This window comes from Anomaloglossus baeobatrachus, chromosome 11 (genome assembly GCF_048569485.1).
Source record: "Anomaloglossus baeobatrachus isolate aAnoBae1 chromosome 11, aAnoBae1.hap1, whole genome shotgun sequence".
Classification (NCBI taxonomy): domain Eukaryota; kingdom Metazoa; phylum Chordata; class Amphibia; order Anura; family Aromobatidae; genus Anomaloglossus; species Anomaloglossus baeobatrachus.
The window spans coordinates 149893823-149913792 of NC_134363.1; the positions used below are offsets into that span (position 1 = coordinate 149893823).

Sequence of the window (19970 nt, forward strand, 5' to 3'; positions counted from 1 at the left end):
TGTATACCCCCAAAAATATCATTTGATTTGCTCCCAAGGTGTATGTAAATGAAGGTAGTCCAGTCCGATGGGCATCTTCTCCTTGTATACCCCCAAAAATACCATTTAATTTGCTCCCAAGTTGTATGTAAATGAGGGTGGTCCGGTCCTATGAGTATCTTCTCCCTGTATACCCCCTACCCCCAAAATACCATTTGATTTGCTCCCAAGTTGTATGTAAATGAGGGTGGTCTGGTCCTATGAGCATCTTCTCTGCGACATCTGTCCCTTGTCTCTTCTCCTAATCATGTTCTCCTGCTTTGCTTCATGTTGATGATGTGTCCTGTATCATTCACATAGCGAACCAAGATTTTGCACCTGTGCGGTAGCCTCCAGGCTGCCGCAAGCGCACTCTGGTCTGCCCTACTGCAAGCAAAGCATAAACCATCACTGAACAAGCGCAGAGCGATGTCATCAGGATGATGTAGCTCGGCTCTTGCAAGGTGATGATTTATGCTGTGCTCGCAGTAGGGTAGACCAGAGTGCGCATGCGCCAGCCTGTGAGGCTACCGCACAGGTTCAATATCTTGATTTGCTATGTGGATGATGCAGGACACATCATCCATATTAATCAAAGCAGGAGGAGGAGAGAAGGGCCCATCGGACCAGACCACCCTCATTTACATACAGCACGGTTGCATATCAAATGGTATTTTGGAAGTATAGAGGGGAAGCAGGAGCTGAAGGCACTTTTGTGTAAAGCGGCACAGGAGCAGTGGTGGTGGCTTTTATACATAGGTTCGAAAACTGGTGATACCTTCACTTTAAGCCTCCAGGGTGTAATAATAATATATGCCTCCTATTATAGTAGAGTATAGATGTGTTAATATATGAATATTTATACAATGATTTTACCAGTTGTCTTTCTGGAAATATAAATAAAATAAATAGGTATATTCTAGTTTATATACTGTACAACAATATCAGAATAGCACAATTTCGGGTTACACCGGGGGTAAAGCTGGCTATCCAGCAAGCTACAGTGTTAGCTTTATGTATTGAATCTGATCCCCATATATAAAGTTCGCTCGTTTCTCTCGTGTCTTCTCGCTCAACTCCTCCATCTTCCGCAGATTACTCCTGTAGATACTTCTAAATGAGCAGCGTCAGTCCTATAAGCCATTATACCCATGCCTTCACGTGATTATTCCATTCCTTCACGCAGCTGCACAGCCCACCCTCATCATACCACCTCCATCGAACCCCCTTGTATAAAGCTCTGCTATACGGCTGGAACAGCATGAAGAGACGTAGGCGTCGGGCAAGGCCACAGTATACAGCCATTGCCAGCACAATGAGAGGCGACATCATGACAAAACCTAGGATGATGAGGGCGGAGGAGCTGTTGTCATCCAGGAGGGTCTTGCAGTAAGAGGCATCGGAATGTAGAACCTGGGTAAAAACACAAAACAATCATTAGATATTTTTATGTCTGTACATTATCTCTAAAAAATAAAAGATCATGCAAGATAAAAAAAAAGTATGAACTTTTTTTTAGAAACAGCGCCCCACTTGTCTATTGGCTGTGTCTGGTATTGCAGCACTAATATAGGTGCAGCCTAGAACAAGCAGCCAACAGTTTTAGTGACACTGAAAATGAAATGGCTGGCTTCGAGGCACTAAACTTAGATAATATATACCATTGGATAGCAGAGACCTACTGGGAGTCAAGTAAAATAGTCATTTTCATTTCAACAAATTTTGTATAAATCAATAGTTCAAGTGATTATAAGAAACTTTGTGATATATCTTATCAGAGACACATACTCCTTTCTCCACGTTTAGACTTTTCCTTTCCATCCGCCTACTATCTGAATGCATCATTCACTCTGAAAAATAACTCTAATCCATTTTGGTTAAAGGAAGAGAGACTACCAGCTCACTAATCAAATTACAGCTGCCTAATAAAGTCTATGGAGAGGGGAAAAGGAGCAGAATGATAGGGAGGCATAGATACAGAGATTGTGTTTCCCCATTGATGGACTCACATCTACACAGCTTTATACGTATGTGTAATGTCAAAGTAAAAGAGACTTCCAGCTCACTGATCAAATTACAGCTGCCTATTAAAGTCTATGGAGATGAGAAGAGGATCAGAATGATAGGGAGGCATAGATACAGAGATTGTGCTTCTAGTATATTTCACCCATTGATGGACTCACATCTACACAGCTCAATACTTCTGTGTAATGTCAAAATAAGAGAAACTGCCAGCTCACTGATTAAATTACAGCTGCCTACTAAAGTCTATGGAGATGAGAAGAGGATCAGAATGATAGGGAGGCATAGATACAGAGATTGTGCTTCTAGTATATTTCACCCAGTGCTGGACTCACATCTACACAGCTCAATAAATCTGTGGAATGTCAAAGTAAAAGAGACTGCCAGCTCACTGATCAAATTACAGCTGCCTATTAAAGTCTATGGAGATGAGAAGAGGATCAGAATGATAGGGATGCGCAGACATAGAGATTGTGTTTCTAGTATATTTAACTCAGTGTTGGACTTACATCCACACAGCTCAATACTTCTGTGTAATGTCAAAGTAAGAGGAACTGCCAGCTCGCTGATTAAATTACAGCTGTCTGTTAAAGTCAATGAAGATGAGAAGAGGATCAGAATTATAGGGAGATGAAATACAGAGATTCTGTTTCTGGTTTATTTCATCCAGTGCTAGACTCACATCTACACAGCTCAGTACTTCTATATCCTTCATTCTGCTGCAGCTTCTAAACATGTGCTTTATAGACACAAGAGAGCAGGAATTTCTCCTACCTGTGTGTACTGTGTATGGGAGATATCATAGGGGAGACATCATAAAAGCTAGGCTACACCCACTAGCTCAGAGAAAACTGGAAAAAAATGAGATAGAGCTTGCCATGGTGAAAAAATGCAGGTTATAATGACCAGAAATAGAGCTCATTCTTACACACAAAGAACAGATATATAATAATGTCATCTGAAGCTACTAGTCCACTTTACCCTGCTGATGAGGTGTTGCCTCTGTAGTGATGCTGCTCAACGTGAGAGGAACCACAAATTTGTGGACTTGAGATGTGTTTTACCAGATCTTCTGCCACATATAAAGACAATGTTATGGTTCCGCTTTGCGGAGCATTTTGCATTTGGAATGCTTTTTGTCATGACTCCGCTGTGCTGAGCATTTTGCATTTAAAAATGCTCTGCTATGTGTTTTGTGCAATTGCTGACAAGTTGTCTTTCAGCACTAGGGTCCACGCTGATTTAGGGAGGTGCCTTCACAGATGCGCCTTGTTCCTGGTAATTGCTCTGTTTCTTAACTGGGCTTGTTCTGTCTGAACTTCGACAGTCATACTTCCTGTTTGCTTACTATGCTCTTGGCTCCTGTCTGTTGTAAGTGTTCTGATCTGGTTTTTGACCTTGGACCTCTTCCTGATCTTGTCTCTGTATGTTTCATTAACCTTATATGTTACCTTCCAGCTTCTGACCTCGGACCTCTTTCTGACTACGCCTCTGTCTCCTCCCTGAACTTTAGATGTTACCTCCCGGCTTCTGACCTCGGACCTCTTCCAGACCTTGTCGCTGTATGCTTCATTAACCTTCTATGTTACCTTCCAGCTTCTGACCTCAGACCTCTTCCTGACCACGTCTCTCTCTGCTCCCTGAACCTTAGCCGTTACCTCCCGACTTCTGACCTCAGACTTCTTCCTGACCACGTCTTTTTCTGCTCCCTGAATCTTATACGTTACCTCCTGGCTTATTATCCAGCTCATAGTGTCTAGCATCACATACACCAGTGTTATAAATGTGACAGAATTAGTGGTGGTCCCCTTTACAAATTTGCATTGGTGCACAGGAACTGCAATTTGGAGTCCCAAAAGAAGTAAAACAAGTGAAAGTTGATTCTACAAAGAATTTGGAGACTGGGAGCAGACTGGTTATTATTTTAATTAATGATATATGAATTGTACTGAAGCTATTATTAGACTTGTAATTGATGGTTTACACAGATCTGTGAAGGTGACTTGTTTCTTCAGAGCCTTCGGAAAGTTAAACTTTGCTTTCCCCTAACTACCAGGACTTTCTCTTCCGAAAAGGACGTTAGTATTTCACTGCTAAGTTTACTACCGAAACTTTTGGTCGCATGATGGCATAACGTGTCCTGCATATAATATGGATCTCAGCATAGTTGTAACATTGATTCAGGAGAGTTGCCAAGGTCAGTAGATAGCCTCGCCTACAGAAAGGCAGTAGGGGAGCAAGTTATGTGGGCAGCCATGCGAAAAATTACACAACCAGCTAATCTTTAATATCTGAGCCTCTAAGTGCTTTTAAAGGTCAACTCCTCTTTGAACTATCACAAACCGAATCCTCTCCAGCTCCCTAAGTGACAATTTATTATCAATTTAGTTGCAAAGGAATTTTACTTGTTTTTAAATTGAGGAAAAAGGGATAAAACATCTGTTCCAGAGTCACCATCAAGTGCAATATATCCTTCTGTACTGCCGACTGCAGTCCTAATGAATGGGAAACTACCGGTATGGCAGATTTATATTTTCTAGAAATCATGAGAAAAAGTCCTGCTGTGAAATTCAGAAAATGTTTAAAGTGTAACACCAAAATTTTAGTTACTACTTTTGTTAGGGACAGTCTCTTACCTCTAAAATTATATTAAAGAGGTTTTCCACTTCTAATGTGACAACCTTTCTTTTATCCTAACTCTTCCTAACTAACACTTTCCTGATATACTTCATGTATCTACTCTGCTCCTGTAAGCTTACCTCTAAAAGATTTTTAAATGCCTTCATTGTTGTTGTAGCTTTGATCCTTCCAGCTGCAGACCAGAATCGGACCAATATACTTCTGCTATCTACTCTGCTCCTGTAAGCTTATCTCTAAAAAGTTTGTAAATACCTTTATTGTTGTTGTATTTTTGATCCTTCCGGCTGCAGACCAGAATCGGACCAGCTGAGCAGGGCAAGTCACTTGTGGGGGCTAAGAGGAAAGTGAAGTGTGATCTGGGCATGCCTGCCCAGACTACTGTCACTCACCGAGAAGCAGCCCTTCCCCCACCAGTGATGTGCCCCACATCAGGTCCAGTCTGCAGCTGGAAGGATCAAAGCTACAACAGCAATAAAGATATTGACAAACTTCTTATAGATATGCTTACAGAAGCAGAGTAGATAGCAGAAGTATCTCTAAAAGGTTTGTAAATACATTTATTGTTGTTGTAGCTTTGATACTTCTGGCTGCAGACCACTATTGGACCAACTGAGCAGGGCATGTCACTCGTGGGGGCTGAGAGGACAGTGAAGTGTGATCTGGGCATGCCTGCTCAGACCACTGTCACTAGTAGGGGAAGGGCTGCCTCTCTGTGAGTGACAGCAGGTCTGGGCACACATGCCCTGATCACACTTCACTCTCCTCTCAGCCTCCACAAGTGACGTGTCCTGCTCAATTGGTCTGATTCCGGTCTCCAGCCAGAAGGATCAAAGCTACAACAACAATAAAGGTATTTATGAACCTCTTAGCAATAAGCTTACAGGAGCAGAGTAGATAGAAGAAGTATATTTGGAAAGTGTTAGAAAGAGTTGGGATAAAAGGAAGGGGATCAAATTATAGTCAAAAACCTCTTTAACTTAGACCCTTTAAAGATTTTTTTTTTGTTTAACCTAAGTCCCTCCTCCAGTTGCTCCTGCTCCACTGATTCTCCATTCTAAAGTTATTCCCTCTGGTAATAGTGGTGCACTTAAAGCCCTGTAAAAATCTGGGTGTGGTGTATACTACAGAACTTCTTTGTGGGTGAGGCAGTGTTTTGATTGGCCAACATCAGAGGAGAAAAAATGAAACGCCCACAGTGAAGTTCTCTGGTATACACCCAGTTGTTGAAGGGAAAATTTGCATCGTTATTACCATGGGATATACTTTTGGATCAGAGGGGCACAAAAGAAAAAGTAAACTGTTGAAAAATCAGTGGAGCAGCAACAATTGAAGGAGAAACACAGGTTTAATGAAAAATTCCAATGAAAACCCCCTTTAAGGTGAATATTTTAGGTCTTCACCAAGCCTACATCTTTAGTACCACCATATCCCTCTTACCCATTTAGACTTAGTTTGGATTCTGAACACTTCCTCTCTAAACAAGATGATCCCAACCAAACTTAAAGGGACCCTGACAGAGTCATCAACCACACAATTACCAGGTAAAGCCATAAACCTGCATCCCAATCCAGTTCCTGGTAGAACAGACAGATGTTACTAACTGCGCTAAAACAACTTTTATTGACGCCCTTGACACATACTAAATAATTTGAACTAGCCTTGAGAGGCTTCACATTGCTTTACTGAAGCAGTGATTGACGTCCTCCTCACCGACCACCACATCATCTCTGCAGCATAGTGAGCAGGACGTCTATCTCACCCTGGGCGTGTGACCACAACATCTGAGGTTGGACTTCCCTGGATGATGTAACTCACCATCAGACTAGTCCAAGGTAATTAGCCATATAATTAGCTAAATAGTTAGCCATACTGTTAAGGTGAACTCTTACAAAGGCCCACAAGTTGCCTACTGCCTGATTCTAATTGGTGTCGATCGAGTGCATGCTTGAAAAATGAGATCAGACACACTGTTGGATATTCATCCTTCCTCGACCAAAGTCAGCCCAGACCCTGCCTGATTTATTAAAGGGCATGCCTTTATATAACCTAGGAAAGGGGCATGGTCGGCTCTACAATGAGCATACTTGGATGTGTCCATTGGTCAGTGGGTTGAACAATGTGTTAGTCCATGAGCTGATTGGTAGGCGTCATCGTAGGCGGGTCTATGACATCATTGGATGGATCCATGGTGACGGTGATGGGAGGGACGTAATGGGGTGAATACATGCTGATGGTAGGGTCTGTGATGTCATTAGGGGCCATCTTGAGTTCCTCTGAAGAGTGACTGGCTTATGTATAGAGAATTGATTTAATTGAACACACATCTCACAGTGCTCTATGTCCAGAGGTTAATTAAGTATGTCATCTTATGGCTCTCCTCAACAATACAACAACCAAATACACAGAGCTTAATGGGATCCTCTTAAAAAGATTTATAGTTTGAAGAACCTACATGTCTATCAGAGAGAAAAGTCTCCAATTCTCTAGAGCAGTGAAGGAGAAACTCTGTAAAATTCCTGGTGGGTTAGTGCATTGAAAGTGTGAATAATAATACTCTTAGTCAACAAGGACAGTGAAGGTATTAGTATATGCGTATCGCATGGTGTAGAACCATCAGAATGAGTTACTAATAGGGATGAGCAAACCCGAATGGTAAAGTTTGGGTTTCGAACCGGACACTTGGTTTCCAGGGCTTGAACTCGAACACAGACTTATCACAGATGTACATGTCTGAGTTCGGAGACAGTGAAAGAATTAGTAGATGCATATCTCATGTAGACTTTTCTTGGAAGTAAGTGTCCGAGTTTGGAGTTCAGGTGCTGAATAAAGTTTGTTGAAAGGTTGTAGCGCAGCCAATCAACAAGCTTTTTTGCATGGAGAAGATGCCTGTATGCTGTTGTGAACAAAATAAATACTTATAAAAATATAAAATGACATGGGATCCACCTGTTTTTGATAACCAGCCGAGGTAAAGCAGGCAGCTGGGGGCTGATATTATCAAGCTGAGGAGGCCCATGTTTATTGGGCCCTCCCCAGCCTGAAAATAGCAGCCTGCTCGTCCCTAGTTACTAATCTTTCAGTTCAGTGCTCTCCTTGTACCAGGTCAGGAACACTGATTACATGCAGCTGTGATTACTGAAGAGAAGGGACAGTGCAACTGTGCTTGTACCGCTGCACAGTTCTCTCCAGGATCAGTTAGTCTGTCTGTGAGCAGATTTTTTTTTATCTAAGAGGTGGGTTTTCAAGCTGTGTTTGTTTTAAGTAACACATTGAGGCTTTTCTGTTTTACTGGTCGACCAAAAGACCTGATATCAATTAATTTGATGTTCCCGTGCCCCAGTGCATTAGAGACAAGGCCCCTGCAGCCAATCAACAAGCTTTTGGCATGGGAAAGATGTCTGTATGTTGCTGTGAACAAAATAAATAAATAATAATAATAATAAAAAATGAAGTAGGATACCCCTATTTTTAATAACCAGGACAGGAAAAGGAGACAGCTGGGGGCTGGTATTATCAGGCTGGGAAGGCCTATGGTTATTGAGCCCTCCTCAACCTAAAAATAACATCCTGCTCCTCAATAGTAATCTTTCAGTTCAGTAGTCTCCTTGTACCAGGTCAGGACCACCGATTTCATACAACTGCAACTTTTGAAGGGATGGAACAGTGCAGCTGTGATTGTACAGCTGCACAGTTCTCTCCAGGATCAGTTAGTCTGTCTGTGAGCAGATTTTTTTTATCTAGGAGGTGGGTTTTCAAGCTTTTTGTTTTAAGTAAAATGTTGAAGCTTTTATATTTTGCTGGTCAACCAAAAGACATGATATCCATTAATTTAAAGTTCCAGTGCCCCAGTGCATCAGAGACAGGGCCCCTGCAGCCAATAAACAAGCTTTCGGCATGGGGAAGATGCCTGTATGTTGCTGTGAACAAAATAAATAAATAATAATAATAAAAAAAAATAAAAATTGAAAATAACTAGGGCAGGAAAAGGAGACAGCTGGGGGCTAGTATTATCAGGCTGGGAATGCCCATGGTTATTGGGCCCACCCCAGCCTAAAAATAACAGCCTGCTCATCAATAGTAATCTTTCAGTTCACTGCTCTCCTTGTACCAGGTCAGGAACACCGATTACATACAGCTGCGACTTTTGAAGGGATGGAACAGTGCAGTTGTGATTGTACAGCTGCACAGTTCTCTCTCCAGAATCAGTTAGTCTGTCTGTGAGCAGATTTTTTTTCTAGGCGGTGGGTTTTCAAGCTGTGTTTGTTTTAAGTAACACATTGAAGCTTTTATGTTTTACTGGTCGACCAAAAGACCTGCTATCCATTAATTTGACGTTCCAGCACCCCAGTGCATTGGAGACAGGACCCCTGCAGGCAATCAACAAGCTTTTGGCACGGGGAAGATGCCTGTATGTTACTGTGAAGAAAATAAATAGTAATAATAAAAAAATGAAGTAGGATCCCCCTTTTTTTAAAAACCAGGGCAGGAAAAGCAGACAGCTGGGGGCTAGTATTATCACGCTGGGAAGGCCTATGGTTATTGGGCCCGCCCTAGCCTAAAAATAACAGCTTGCTCATCAATAGTAATCTTTCAGTTCCGTACTCTCCTTGTACCAGGTCAGGAACACCGATTACATACAGCTTCAACTTTGGAAGAGATGGAACAGTGAAGCTGTGATTGAACAGCTGCACAGTTCTCTCCAAGATTAGTTAGTTTGACTGTGAGAAGATTTTTTGTTCTAGGCGGTGGATTTTCAAGCTGTGTTTGTTTTAAGTAACACGTTGAAGCTTTTATGTTTTACTGGTCGACCAAAAGACCTGATATCCATTAATTTGACATTCCAGCGCCCCAGTGGATCGGGGACTGGGCCCCTACATACCATTGCTCTCCTATTTGTCTACAGAGCTTAGGGGGCCTCATTATCCCCCCTATAGCTATGCAGCTGCATTTTACTCTATGCCAGTACTCCTCTTATTATCTTTATACGCCCGTGTCCTTCAATAATAAGGAGCCGGTCACATTTCATAATGTCAGTGCTCTTACATAAGGAAGTCAAGAAATCGCTGTGAACATAAGAACACTCGTTTTCCCTTCAGCTATGAATATGTAAAGTGTCTCCAGACAGCGATCTTCACTTTCACTCATCCTCACCAGGGGTCGTTTTTCTCTTCGGGAACATGAAATATAAAAGTCAATTACTTCTCTAATCTGTAAAATGTCCCATTTTTTGTCATTAATACATATTGTCTTGATTGTGTCCACCAGGATTGTTAGTTTTCTTGTAGCAGTGAGCACTTTATTGCCAAGAAAACAGCAGTAAATGAATAAGAAGAAAATTAAAAGTGACATTTTGGAGAAAAAGGAAAAATCAATTTAAAAATAAACAAGAGATATTCTTACCTTTAGACATTTTATAGCTAATTATTTCTTATATTGTCGGCAGTCATATTGGAAGTACACACAGTTTATCTGTTTTGTTTGCAGGATGACAAAAAAATATCATATAATTCTAGAATCTATAGGAAGTGATGCAGCACAATCTCTCCCTCAAAGACCAAATAGTGACAAAGGGGATGAATACAGAGCGTTACCTGTGTGTATAGTGCTACTATCCAGCAATAGCAGTCTTACAAAGCTCCCACAGGCTAATATTGAGATGACTCTGCTCATTCTGTCCCAGTCTGTGCAGTAAAGCTGCCAAGTGAGTGTCACAGGGTGTGACGAGGTGACTTGGTGAAGGGGCACCTACACTGGCCCTAGGGCTAGTGTAGCTCTAGCTGTCCCTGTTCCCAAATATATGTCTAATGGTGACGATGTTTGGGCTGCCTTCCTAACCCTAGCTCCTGAATAGCTCTGCTCATTCTGTCCCAGTCTGTGCAGTAAAGCTGCCAAGTGAGTGTCACAGGATGTGACGAGGTGACTTGGTGAAGGGGCACCTATACTGGCGCTAGGGCTAGGGTAGCCCTAGCTGTCCCTGTTCCAGATATATGTCTAATGGTGACGATGTTTGGGCTGCCTTCCTATCTCTAGCTACTGAATAGCTCTGCTCATTCTGTCCCAGTTTGTACAGTAAATCTGTGTCACAGGGTGTGATGAGGTGACTTGGTGAAGGGGCACCTACACTGGCCCTAGGGCTAGGGTAGCCCTAGCTGTCCCTGTTCCAGATATATGTCTAATGGTGACGATGTTTGGGCTGCCTTCCTATCTCTAGCTACTGAATAGCTCTGCTCATTCTGTCCCAGTTTGTACAGTAAATCTGTGTCACAGGGTGTGACGAGGTGACTTGGTGAAGGGGCACCTACACTGGCCCTAGGGCTAGGGTAGCCCTAGCTGTCCCTGTTCCCAAATATATGTCTAATGGGGTGATGATGTTTGGTCTGCCTTCCTTCCTAACCCTAGCTCCTGAATAGCTCTGCTCATTCTGTCCCAGTCTGTGCAGTAAATCTGCCAAGTGAGTGTCACAGGGTGTGACGAGGTGACTTTCTGAAGGGGCACCTACACTGGCCCTAGGGCTAGGGTGGCCCTAGCTGGTCCTGTTCCCAAATATATTTCTAATGGTGATGATGTTTGGGCTGCCTTCCTAGCCCTAGCTCCTGAATAGCTCTGCTCATTCTGTCCCAGTCTGTGCAGTAAAGCTGCCAAGTGAGTGTCACAGCGTGTGATGAGGTGACTTGGTGAAGGGGCACCTACACTGGCCCTAGGGATAGGGTGGCCCTAGCTGGTCCTGTTCCCAAATATATTTCTAATGGTGATGATGTTTGGGCTGCCTTCCTAACCCTAGCTCCTGAATAGCCCTAGTCTATACCCCTGGGAATGGCAAGGTCAGGGGTGGTTTATCCCATACAAAGACAAACAGGGAAAAACCAAAACTCACTGCACACACAGACAGAGGTAAGGTATTATGTGCTCAGGAGGAAATAAAGACCATTTAGGAAATAACAGACAACGAGAATATTAACACAACAAATAATGCACAGGAGATTACCAGAACAAGATCACAACAGCACAAGGACCGGTATCGCAAATTAAGCTATAATCGGCATAGGGAAACAGGATCCACCATCTTTTAAAGGGAGGAGGCGGCTGTGACCTGTGACCATAGCAGCAATACACAGTTTAGCAGAAATTAACTCCTACTAGACTGATCACTAATAAGCACACAACTGGTTGACGCCCGAGACTGACTGTGGAACTCCAAAGCACCAGGGAAACCATAGTGTAACATGTGAGACTTGGCAATGTGAATAGGATCAGAAGTCGCCATGACACACGATGAGTTTAGAGCTGAACACCGTGTGACAGTAAGCTATAGTGATTGCTCTGGTAACCAGTGTTACTATTGCAATATATGATAGCTGAAAGCTTTTTGCAACTTCCATTGATTTCAACAGAAAGACGTTCATACTGTACATATGTGGTCATCTCTATCAGGACCCAACTTTTGACGACTCTGGTACAAGTTGACTGACATAAATACATGAGATATTGCAGACACTTTCTGATTGTGATATAAATATAATACACAATCCCACATTTTCCCAGAATTTTCTGACTGCGTGTCTTTTAAAGGGAATCTGTCAGCAGGTTTTCGCTATGTAATCTGAAAGTAGCATGAGGTAGGGGTTGAGACCCTGATTGCAGGACTGTGTAACTTATTAGGCTGTTTGCTGCTGTTTCAGGATGTGCAATGTTTTTCAGCAGGAGATTATCACTGCCAGACTAGCTGTCAACAACAATGGACATCCGAAAGTTGAGCCAACAAGAAAAGTTCCAGTTATGTGATATTTCATAAGATGGGAAGTGGGAGAGAGAGAGGCAGAGTGGGAGCAAGGGAGAGTGGGAGAGAGGGAAAGTAGAGAGAAAGAATGGGATAGAGGGAGAGTGGGAGAGAGGGAGAGAGAGAGGGAGAGTGGGAGAGAAGGAGAATGGGAGAGAGGGAAAGTAGAGAGAAAGAGTAGGATAGAGGGAGAGTGGGAGAGAGGGAGAGTGGGAGAGAGGGAGAGAGGGAGAGTGGGAGAAAGGGAAAGTAGGAGAGAAGGAGAATGGGAGAGAGTTAGGGTGGAGAGAAAGAGGGAGAATGAGAGAGAGTGATAGAGGGAGAGTGGGAGAGAGGGAGAGTGGGAGAGAGGGAGAGTGGGAGGGAGGGAGAGAGGGAGAGTGGGAGAGAGGGATAGAGGGAGAGTGGGAGAGAGAGAGAGAAAGAGGGAGAGTGAGAGAGAGGGATAGAGGGAGAGTGGGAGAGAGAGAGAGATGGAGAGTGGGAGGGAGGGAGAGAGGGAGAGTGGGAGAGATGGAGAGGGAGAGTGGGAGAGGTGGAGAGAGGGAGAGTGGGAGAGAGGGAGAGAAGGAGAATGGCAGAGAAGGAAAGTAGAGAGAAAGAGGGAGAGTGAGAGAGAGGGATAGAGGGAGAGAGGGAGAGTGGGAGAGAGGGAGAGTGGGAGAGAGGAAGAGAGGAAGAGTGGGAGAGAGGGAGAGAGGGAGAGTGGGAGAGAGGGAGAGAGGAAGAGTGGGAGAGAGGGAGAGTGGGAGAGAGGGAGAGAGGGAGAGTGGGAGAGAGGGAGAGAGGAAGAGTGGGAGAGAGGGAGAGTGGGAGAGAGGGAGAGAGGAAGAGTGGGAGAGAGGGAGAGAGGGAGAGTGGGAGAGAGGGAGAGAGGAAGAGTGGGAGAGAGGGAGAGTGGGAGAGAGGGAGAGAGGGAGAGAGGAAGAGAGGAAGAGTGGGAGAGAGGGAGAGTGGGAGAGAGGAAGAGAGGAAGAGTGGGAGAGAGGGAGAGAGGGAGAGTGGGAGAGAGGGAGAGAGGAAGAGTGGGAGAGAGGGAGAGTGGGAGAGAGGGAGAGTGGGGGAGTGGGAGAGTGGGAGAGAGGGAGAGTGGGAGAGAGAGGGAGAGAGGGAGAGAGGGAGAGTGGGAGAGAGGGAGAGTGGGAGAGAGGGAGAGTGGGAGAGAGGAAGAGAGGAAGAGTGGGAGAGAGGGAGAGAGGGAGAGTGGGAGAGAGGGAGAGAGGAAGAGTGGGAGAGAGGGAGAGTGGGAGAGAGGGAGAGTGGGGGAGTGGGAGAGTGGGAGAGAGGGAGAGTGGGAGAGAGAGGGAGAGAGGGAGAGAGGGAGAGTGGGAGAGAGGGAGAGAGAGGGAGAGAGAGAGAGAGGGAGAGTGGGAGAGAGGGAGAGAGGGAGAGTGGGAGAGAGGGAGAGTGGGAGAGAGAGGGAGAGAGGGAGAGAGGGAGAGAGACTTAGTTACTATCCCGGGCAATGCTGGGTACTACAGCTAGTCTATTTATAAGCTTCTAAGAGGAACAATGGAGGAACAACAAAAAATTATGAGAAAAGATGTTCTGGAATTATTTAATGGGGAATGTAAGTATTTACTAACATAGACTTATCAGGAGAGGACTGTACTATATAGTAATATACCGGATACAGAACTTATCCAATAGTGACTAAAGTTTGGAAATTGTACAGTAACTGAAAAGTTAGATTTGGAGACGGGGGTGAAAGATAAATGCAGATTAGCTGTCACTCATGTCCAGTCCCCGTCATATTTTCATACTGGTTGATAGATCTATGAGAGGAGTAATCAAACTATTTCCATCAGGGCAGGAATGAGTTTATTATTTCCCAGCAAACAAGAGGCTCTTTCTTCCATCTGATTCCCTCGCCAAATTGCCTGTAATAGTCCCAACAGATGACTGAGCTTTGTATTATCCGAGGGACACAAATACCGGTCCCCACCGTCAGATGATGGAATGAAGATTTTCTGGGCCGTATTTTAGTCATTTTCTCTAAAAGCCCAGAAGATGAAAGTGGCAGAGTGCAGAGCGAAGTTTGCTGGTGGAACGTGTACAATGACTGCTGAGTCTGATCAGTATCAACAGCGAGGTCAGAGGCTCCTTATTGTGTAAAAGTGACATTACCCCGAGCCTTCTGATGGGAACGCCGCAGTAACCACACAGAAACATCCCAATTGTTCAATCATTTTAGGAACAAGCTGAAGAGTTTGTGTTATTATAGCATTCCATTCCTAAAAGTTGCTCAGATTGTACCTCGTAGAAAAAGCTTAAAATTCAACTGTTTTTATGTATAAACTTTGAAAACCTTAATAAAAAATTATTGAATCATAAAAAAAAATTCAACAGTTTATTTAATATATTTTTTATTTTATAAATCAATAGATCACATGAAAATAAGCAACTTTGTAATATATTTTATCAGAGAAATGCGCTTCTTTCTCCTCCTGGACTGATCTTTCATTTTCAATTCATCAGTAAAATCTGTAACATCCTCAGGCTGAGTTCACACATGTCCAGTAATTATCCGTTGGAACGGATCCCTTGGCAAAAAAAGTTCTGCAAACACAACTTTCTTGTTCTTTTTGAAAACATTTATTTTTGCAGGATCCATTTATTTAACATGAGAGTCTACGGACAAACTGATATCCGTTTTTCCTCCATGCGGAGGTGGACATCGCGCTTCCTTGCCATGCTGCACCATCTCACCCAGACAATGTGCAACTGAAGACGGTCCAGTGAGACCGAAAACATTATTTTTCACGCACATTTGAATAAATACACATTTTAGTCAACCTTGGGAGTGCCTTGATACTTTTCACAAAAACAGTTCAACTTTATTCCTGGAATTCCCAGTACATCCACACGTCACAGTTGCAGCCATCGGTCCTCTGGCACCTGGGCACCGTCTACAGTTTAAGGCCCTTTTCTTCCCCTCACTCCTCTCCTTGGTCACCCGGGGTCCGCTTTCTTGCAGAGATCTCTCTTAAGTGTCAGGCCATCCAAACATACCCCCATTACCAACCAGGGGCGCACTGACCTTTTCCAGGGGGGTGAGGGTTCCCCCATTTTCTACCAGCAGGCACCGATGCTAAGCTCCCAACTGCCAGACTAAACCCCTCTTTGTGTGGGACGTGGTTCCGCCATTCATCCAGGAACCCTCACGTCACAGCCGCAGGGGTGACCCTTAGGGTCCGGATCTCTATTCCGGGGCATCCTAATTTTCCTTCTTTCCAGGCCCTCTTCTTCTTCTCCCTGCTTCCTGTCTTTTCCTTTTATACAAGCTATTCTCCTCCTCTTCCTTATCTACTTGACTGATCACCCAGATGCCATGACAGCCATATTACACCACTACCACCTGGTGGCAGCTGCACACAATTACATACACATAATACATTTACACTTTTTACACAATATACATGGACCATCCATGTGCCAGTAACTTCTGCATGGGGTAGGCTTAACCCTGCCCCCCCTACATGGGCTAACACCCAATTGAAAATTTACGACCACTGTCATAATGCCTCCCCATGCATCACTGTTATGGGTGTAGGGGAGCTATTTTTGTAGACGTCATTGCCCTCTTGAGTGGTACACTAGAGTTTACAACTGTCAATTACCAGTTTATATAGCTTTAAACTGTTAAATGGTCTATCTTAGATTTTTTTTTAGAACTGGCACTTTACACACTTGCACTACTGGTGAGAATAGACAACCCATTTTGTTCTTATATAAAGCATCTTGTCTTATAATTAAATGGTGTCATAGGGCTCAGCTTACACTGATGGGCAGGGAAGTTTCACATCTCTACGGACACCCCTGCAGCTCTTATTGGTGCATAGTTATTTCTTTGTTTGGGATACTATATAAACTGGTCACAAGATGTAATAAAGCAGAAACCTTCAGTACACCACAAAGTGTGTGTGCTGCATTTATTTCCCAAGCTCTTGTAAAACAAATCTTATTACTATGGAGTTCCAATGGCATATCGCTCATATACCTATTTAATAAAAGTTATGTTTTATTATTTTTCACCATGCTGGTAATGTCCTATTTGTGAGGTGACTGAAACTGTTAGATGGTATACCAGATCCATAGCTCTACTTGCTTTCTGATTTATGAGAGAAAACAAAATTAAAAGACTTTTAAGCTTTAAAGGGAACCTGTCACCAGTTTTTTCACTATTAAAACAAAAGTATAACCTTCTGCAGCTCCTGGGCTGCATTCTAGGAAGGTGCACCTTGTTGCTGACCCCCCTTGCAGACCGCAAAAAGAACTTTATAAAATCTCACCGATTCCTATGCAAATTAACTGTGTTGGCTCTATTTCGGCTCCTGTCCCCCCTCCTGCCGCTGTTTGCCGTCCTCCTGTCATGACTGACATGGATGATGACGATGCCATCATCATCCACGCTGCTGGCAAAGTCTCATGCCGGCCCAGTGAGCTGTGCCCCTATCGCGGGCCGAACATAAAAACAGTTTCCCGCGCGACAGTGATGTATTTGCGCAGGTGCAAGATTATGGGCGGCACTGTGCATGACCTCAACAGCGTCATCCTCGTACCCGCCCATAATCTCGCACCTGCTCAAATACATCACCGGCACACCGGAAACTGTTTTTATGTTCGGCCCGCGATAGGGGCACAGCTCACTGGGCCGGTGCGAGACTTTGCCAGCAGCGTGGATGATGACGGCATCGTCATCATCCATGTCAATCATGACAGGAGGACGGAAAACAGCGGCGGGGGGGGGGACAGGAGCCGAAATAGAGCCCGCCCATCTGGCCAAAGTGAATTTGCATAGGAAACGGTGAGATTTTATAAAGTTCTTTTTGGGGTCTGCAAGGGGGGTCAGCAACAAGGTCCACCTTCCTAGAATGCAGCCCAGGAGCTCCAGAAGGTGATACTTTTGTTATAATAGTGAAAAAACTGGTGACAGGTTCCCTTTAAAAAGTGATGACTGGATCTGCTTTATTGTGAACCCATCTCATCCTTAATTCCTATTACCAACCTGATCCTATCTGCACTATTTTTTTACTACACATGATGGCCATTACAGAGACATCATTTTCCTACATAAGAAGGAATCTCAAGAGACATTGGTAATCTCTTGTGAACGTCAAATCGCCCTCTCGAGCCAGTTAGTTTACCTTATCCTTTTATTGGCAGAATGTAAAATCAACCAAAGGCATTGTATCAACAGGGTAGGAGGCCACTTTTTCAGGTAACTGTAATTTAGGACTCAATTTTAACTAAACAATGCAATAGACTATAGATGTACCATGCCCTGTACTATCATCATCAGTAATGACGATATGTGACTGCCATTGTATCATGATTAAGGCTAAAGGTTAGCCAAAGCGCATTGATCTGTAACATACTTCCTCGAGTGTTTTTAGAGTTTTTTGTGGCTGCTGTACATGCATTGGAGATTTTAGAAAGAAGAAATAAATGCAAGTTTTTACTCATACTTGGCGAACTTCCTTCCCCCACTGGATCATTTTTGATCTTTCTAATTTATGCTACGTGCTATCTAAGTAAGATCCGTGCCAGGATTGGAAGCAGGAGCGGAAAAGAGATTTTTAAGGTGAGCTGACACATTGTGGTGTGCTTTTTCGCTAATTGTAATTTAGTGCTCAATTTTAACTAAACAGTGTCATAGTGTGATGCGTGACACTATGTGACATAGTGTGGTGCTAGTCACTAGGTGGTGCTAGATAATAAATGCATGCAGTGTGAACAGAAGGGTAGTCAAACAAACTGGGATTCAGGAACCAGGAGGACACGACAGGACACAGGGAGCAGGCAGAGACGAGATCAAGATTAAGGCTGAGGGTCTGGATACCAGGAGAGTACGTATAGGATACAGGGAACAGGAGGAGATGTGGTCAGGAGAAGGTCCGTGGTCAGAAGACAGGAGGTAAAGAGAAAGTCAGGGGGGCAGGCTGAGAAGAGTCAACTACAGTCGAGAAGCCAAGATCAGACAACTGTACACAAACGGGAGCCAAGAGCACTTACTGCAGAACCAGGAAAAACAACTGGTGACCTTCCGGGCGAGCATTCTCCTTAATGAAGCAGAGCAATCACCCAGAACGAGGAGCATCTGAGAAAACCCTCCCAGCATCAGCATAGGACCCAGTGCGGAGAAACAACACATTAACAGGAGCTCAAGACAAAGAGCAGAGCATCTAAACCAGCAAAATGCTCTGTGCGATGGAAAAGGCAAGTACCAGCTTTGAAGGAGAGCATGACAGAACATAACAGAGCACAAGATGTTCCGCACATTGGAATCGTGACAGATAGACTATAGATCTACAATGCCACTATGCCCTATACCATAGATTCACAAAGTCCAGTCCTCACGACCCCCAGCAGGTCATGTTTTCAGGATTTCCTTAATATAACACAGGTGATGCCTTGATAATGAATCCATCACCTGTTCAATAGTAAGGAAATCCTGAAAACATGACCTGTTGGGGGCCATAAGGACTGGAGTTTGGGAAACACTACTCTATACTATCATCATCAGTAAGGACGATATGTGACTGCCATTATTTGTTGATTAATATTCATGAGTCGTCATCCACTGACCCTTAGGGAGTTTAGGACATTTTCACATGTAGACTCATTTCAACCTTCTCTTGTGGATTCCCTATTTATCACTTATACATGTGTTCCCCTGCTATGAATGAGCTGAATTAACCTAAAGCAATAGTCTACTTGTGACAGGAGCACCATGTTGCTCCTGCAATAGAATATTTTACTGTATAATGTGCAGTCCTGGTAGTTTATGAATGTTTTATAAAACTTCTATAAATTATTTCCTCCTACTTATCCAAGCCGTATAACAGGCGACATAAAGAACGAACAGCTGACGCTCTCCTGGGGAAAGGTAAATACTAAACTGTTTTCTCTGGTAGATGCATCTCACGCTCGTTGCTCCTCTCGGCTTTCTGCATTCATCAAATGTTACGTTTTCTTTCTATTAAGTCAGTAATTGGTTTTGCCGATGCTAATATAACTCTAGAACTATTATCTCAGCTATTATGGAGCTCTTCCATCAGGATTAGAGAAAGTCAAGGTTATAACAGCTGTTTCATGCCCCCAAGACTCTTCTTCCAGAAGCCGCCAGGAAAGCGTTTATATGGAGTGTTAATGGGTGGATATTACCTGCTGATTGCTTGGAGATCCGGGGTAGTCCCTGCTTACAAGGAGTTAGTCCTGGTTGAGGAGCAATATAATGTAGATCATCGAAGAGATCAAGAGGTTAGTCTGTTCTGCATCCTGCTTTTAAGGCTGTCAGAACAACCATGATCTTATAGTATCACACTCCTCAACACCAAGAAGGAAAAGTCATGGAGTTATGGAAATCACAGTATGGATAGACTTGTTACTGATCTGCAAATGCTGAAAATATGGAAACAATATTTTGGAAACATCTTGATTTATTCAGTATGGAGTCATGCAAAGAAATCCCCGCACTTACAGCCTTGGTTGCGATCAGTGAGGAATGTTC

The 19970-nt window shown here is 43.7% G+C and overlaps 1 protein-coding gene across 1 annotated transcript in view; it reads right to left on the bottom strand.

Annotated features, from left to right (window-relative positions):
- Window positions 1–590: 590 nt before the first annotated feature.
- TMEM278 (transmembrane protein 278) overlaps window positions 591–19970 on the bottom strand; it is a 177746-nt gene continuing 158366 nt past the window's right edge. Inside the window, exon 2 of the mRNA XM_075327113.1 lies at window positions 591–1431. Within this exon, the coding sequence (XP_075183228.1) occupies window positions 1162–1431 (270 nt within the window). The 3' untranslated portion in view covers window positions 591–1161. The remainder of the gene's footprint in view (window positions 1432–19970) is intronic.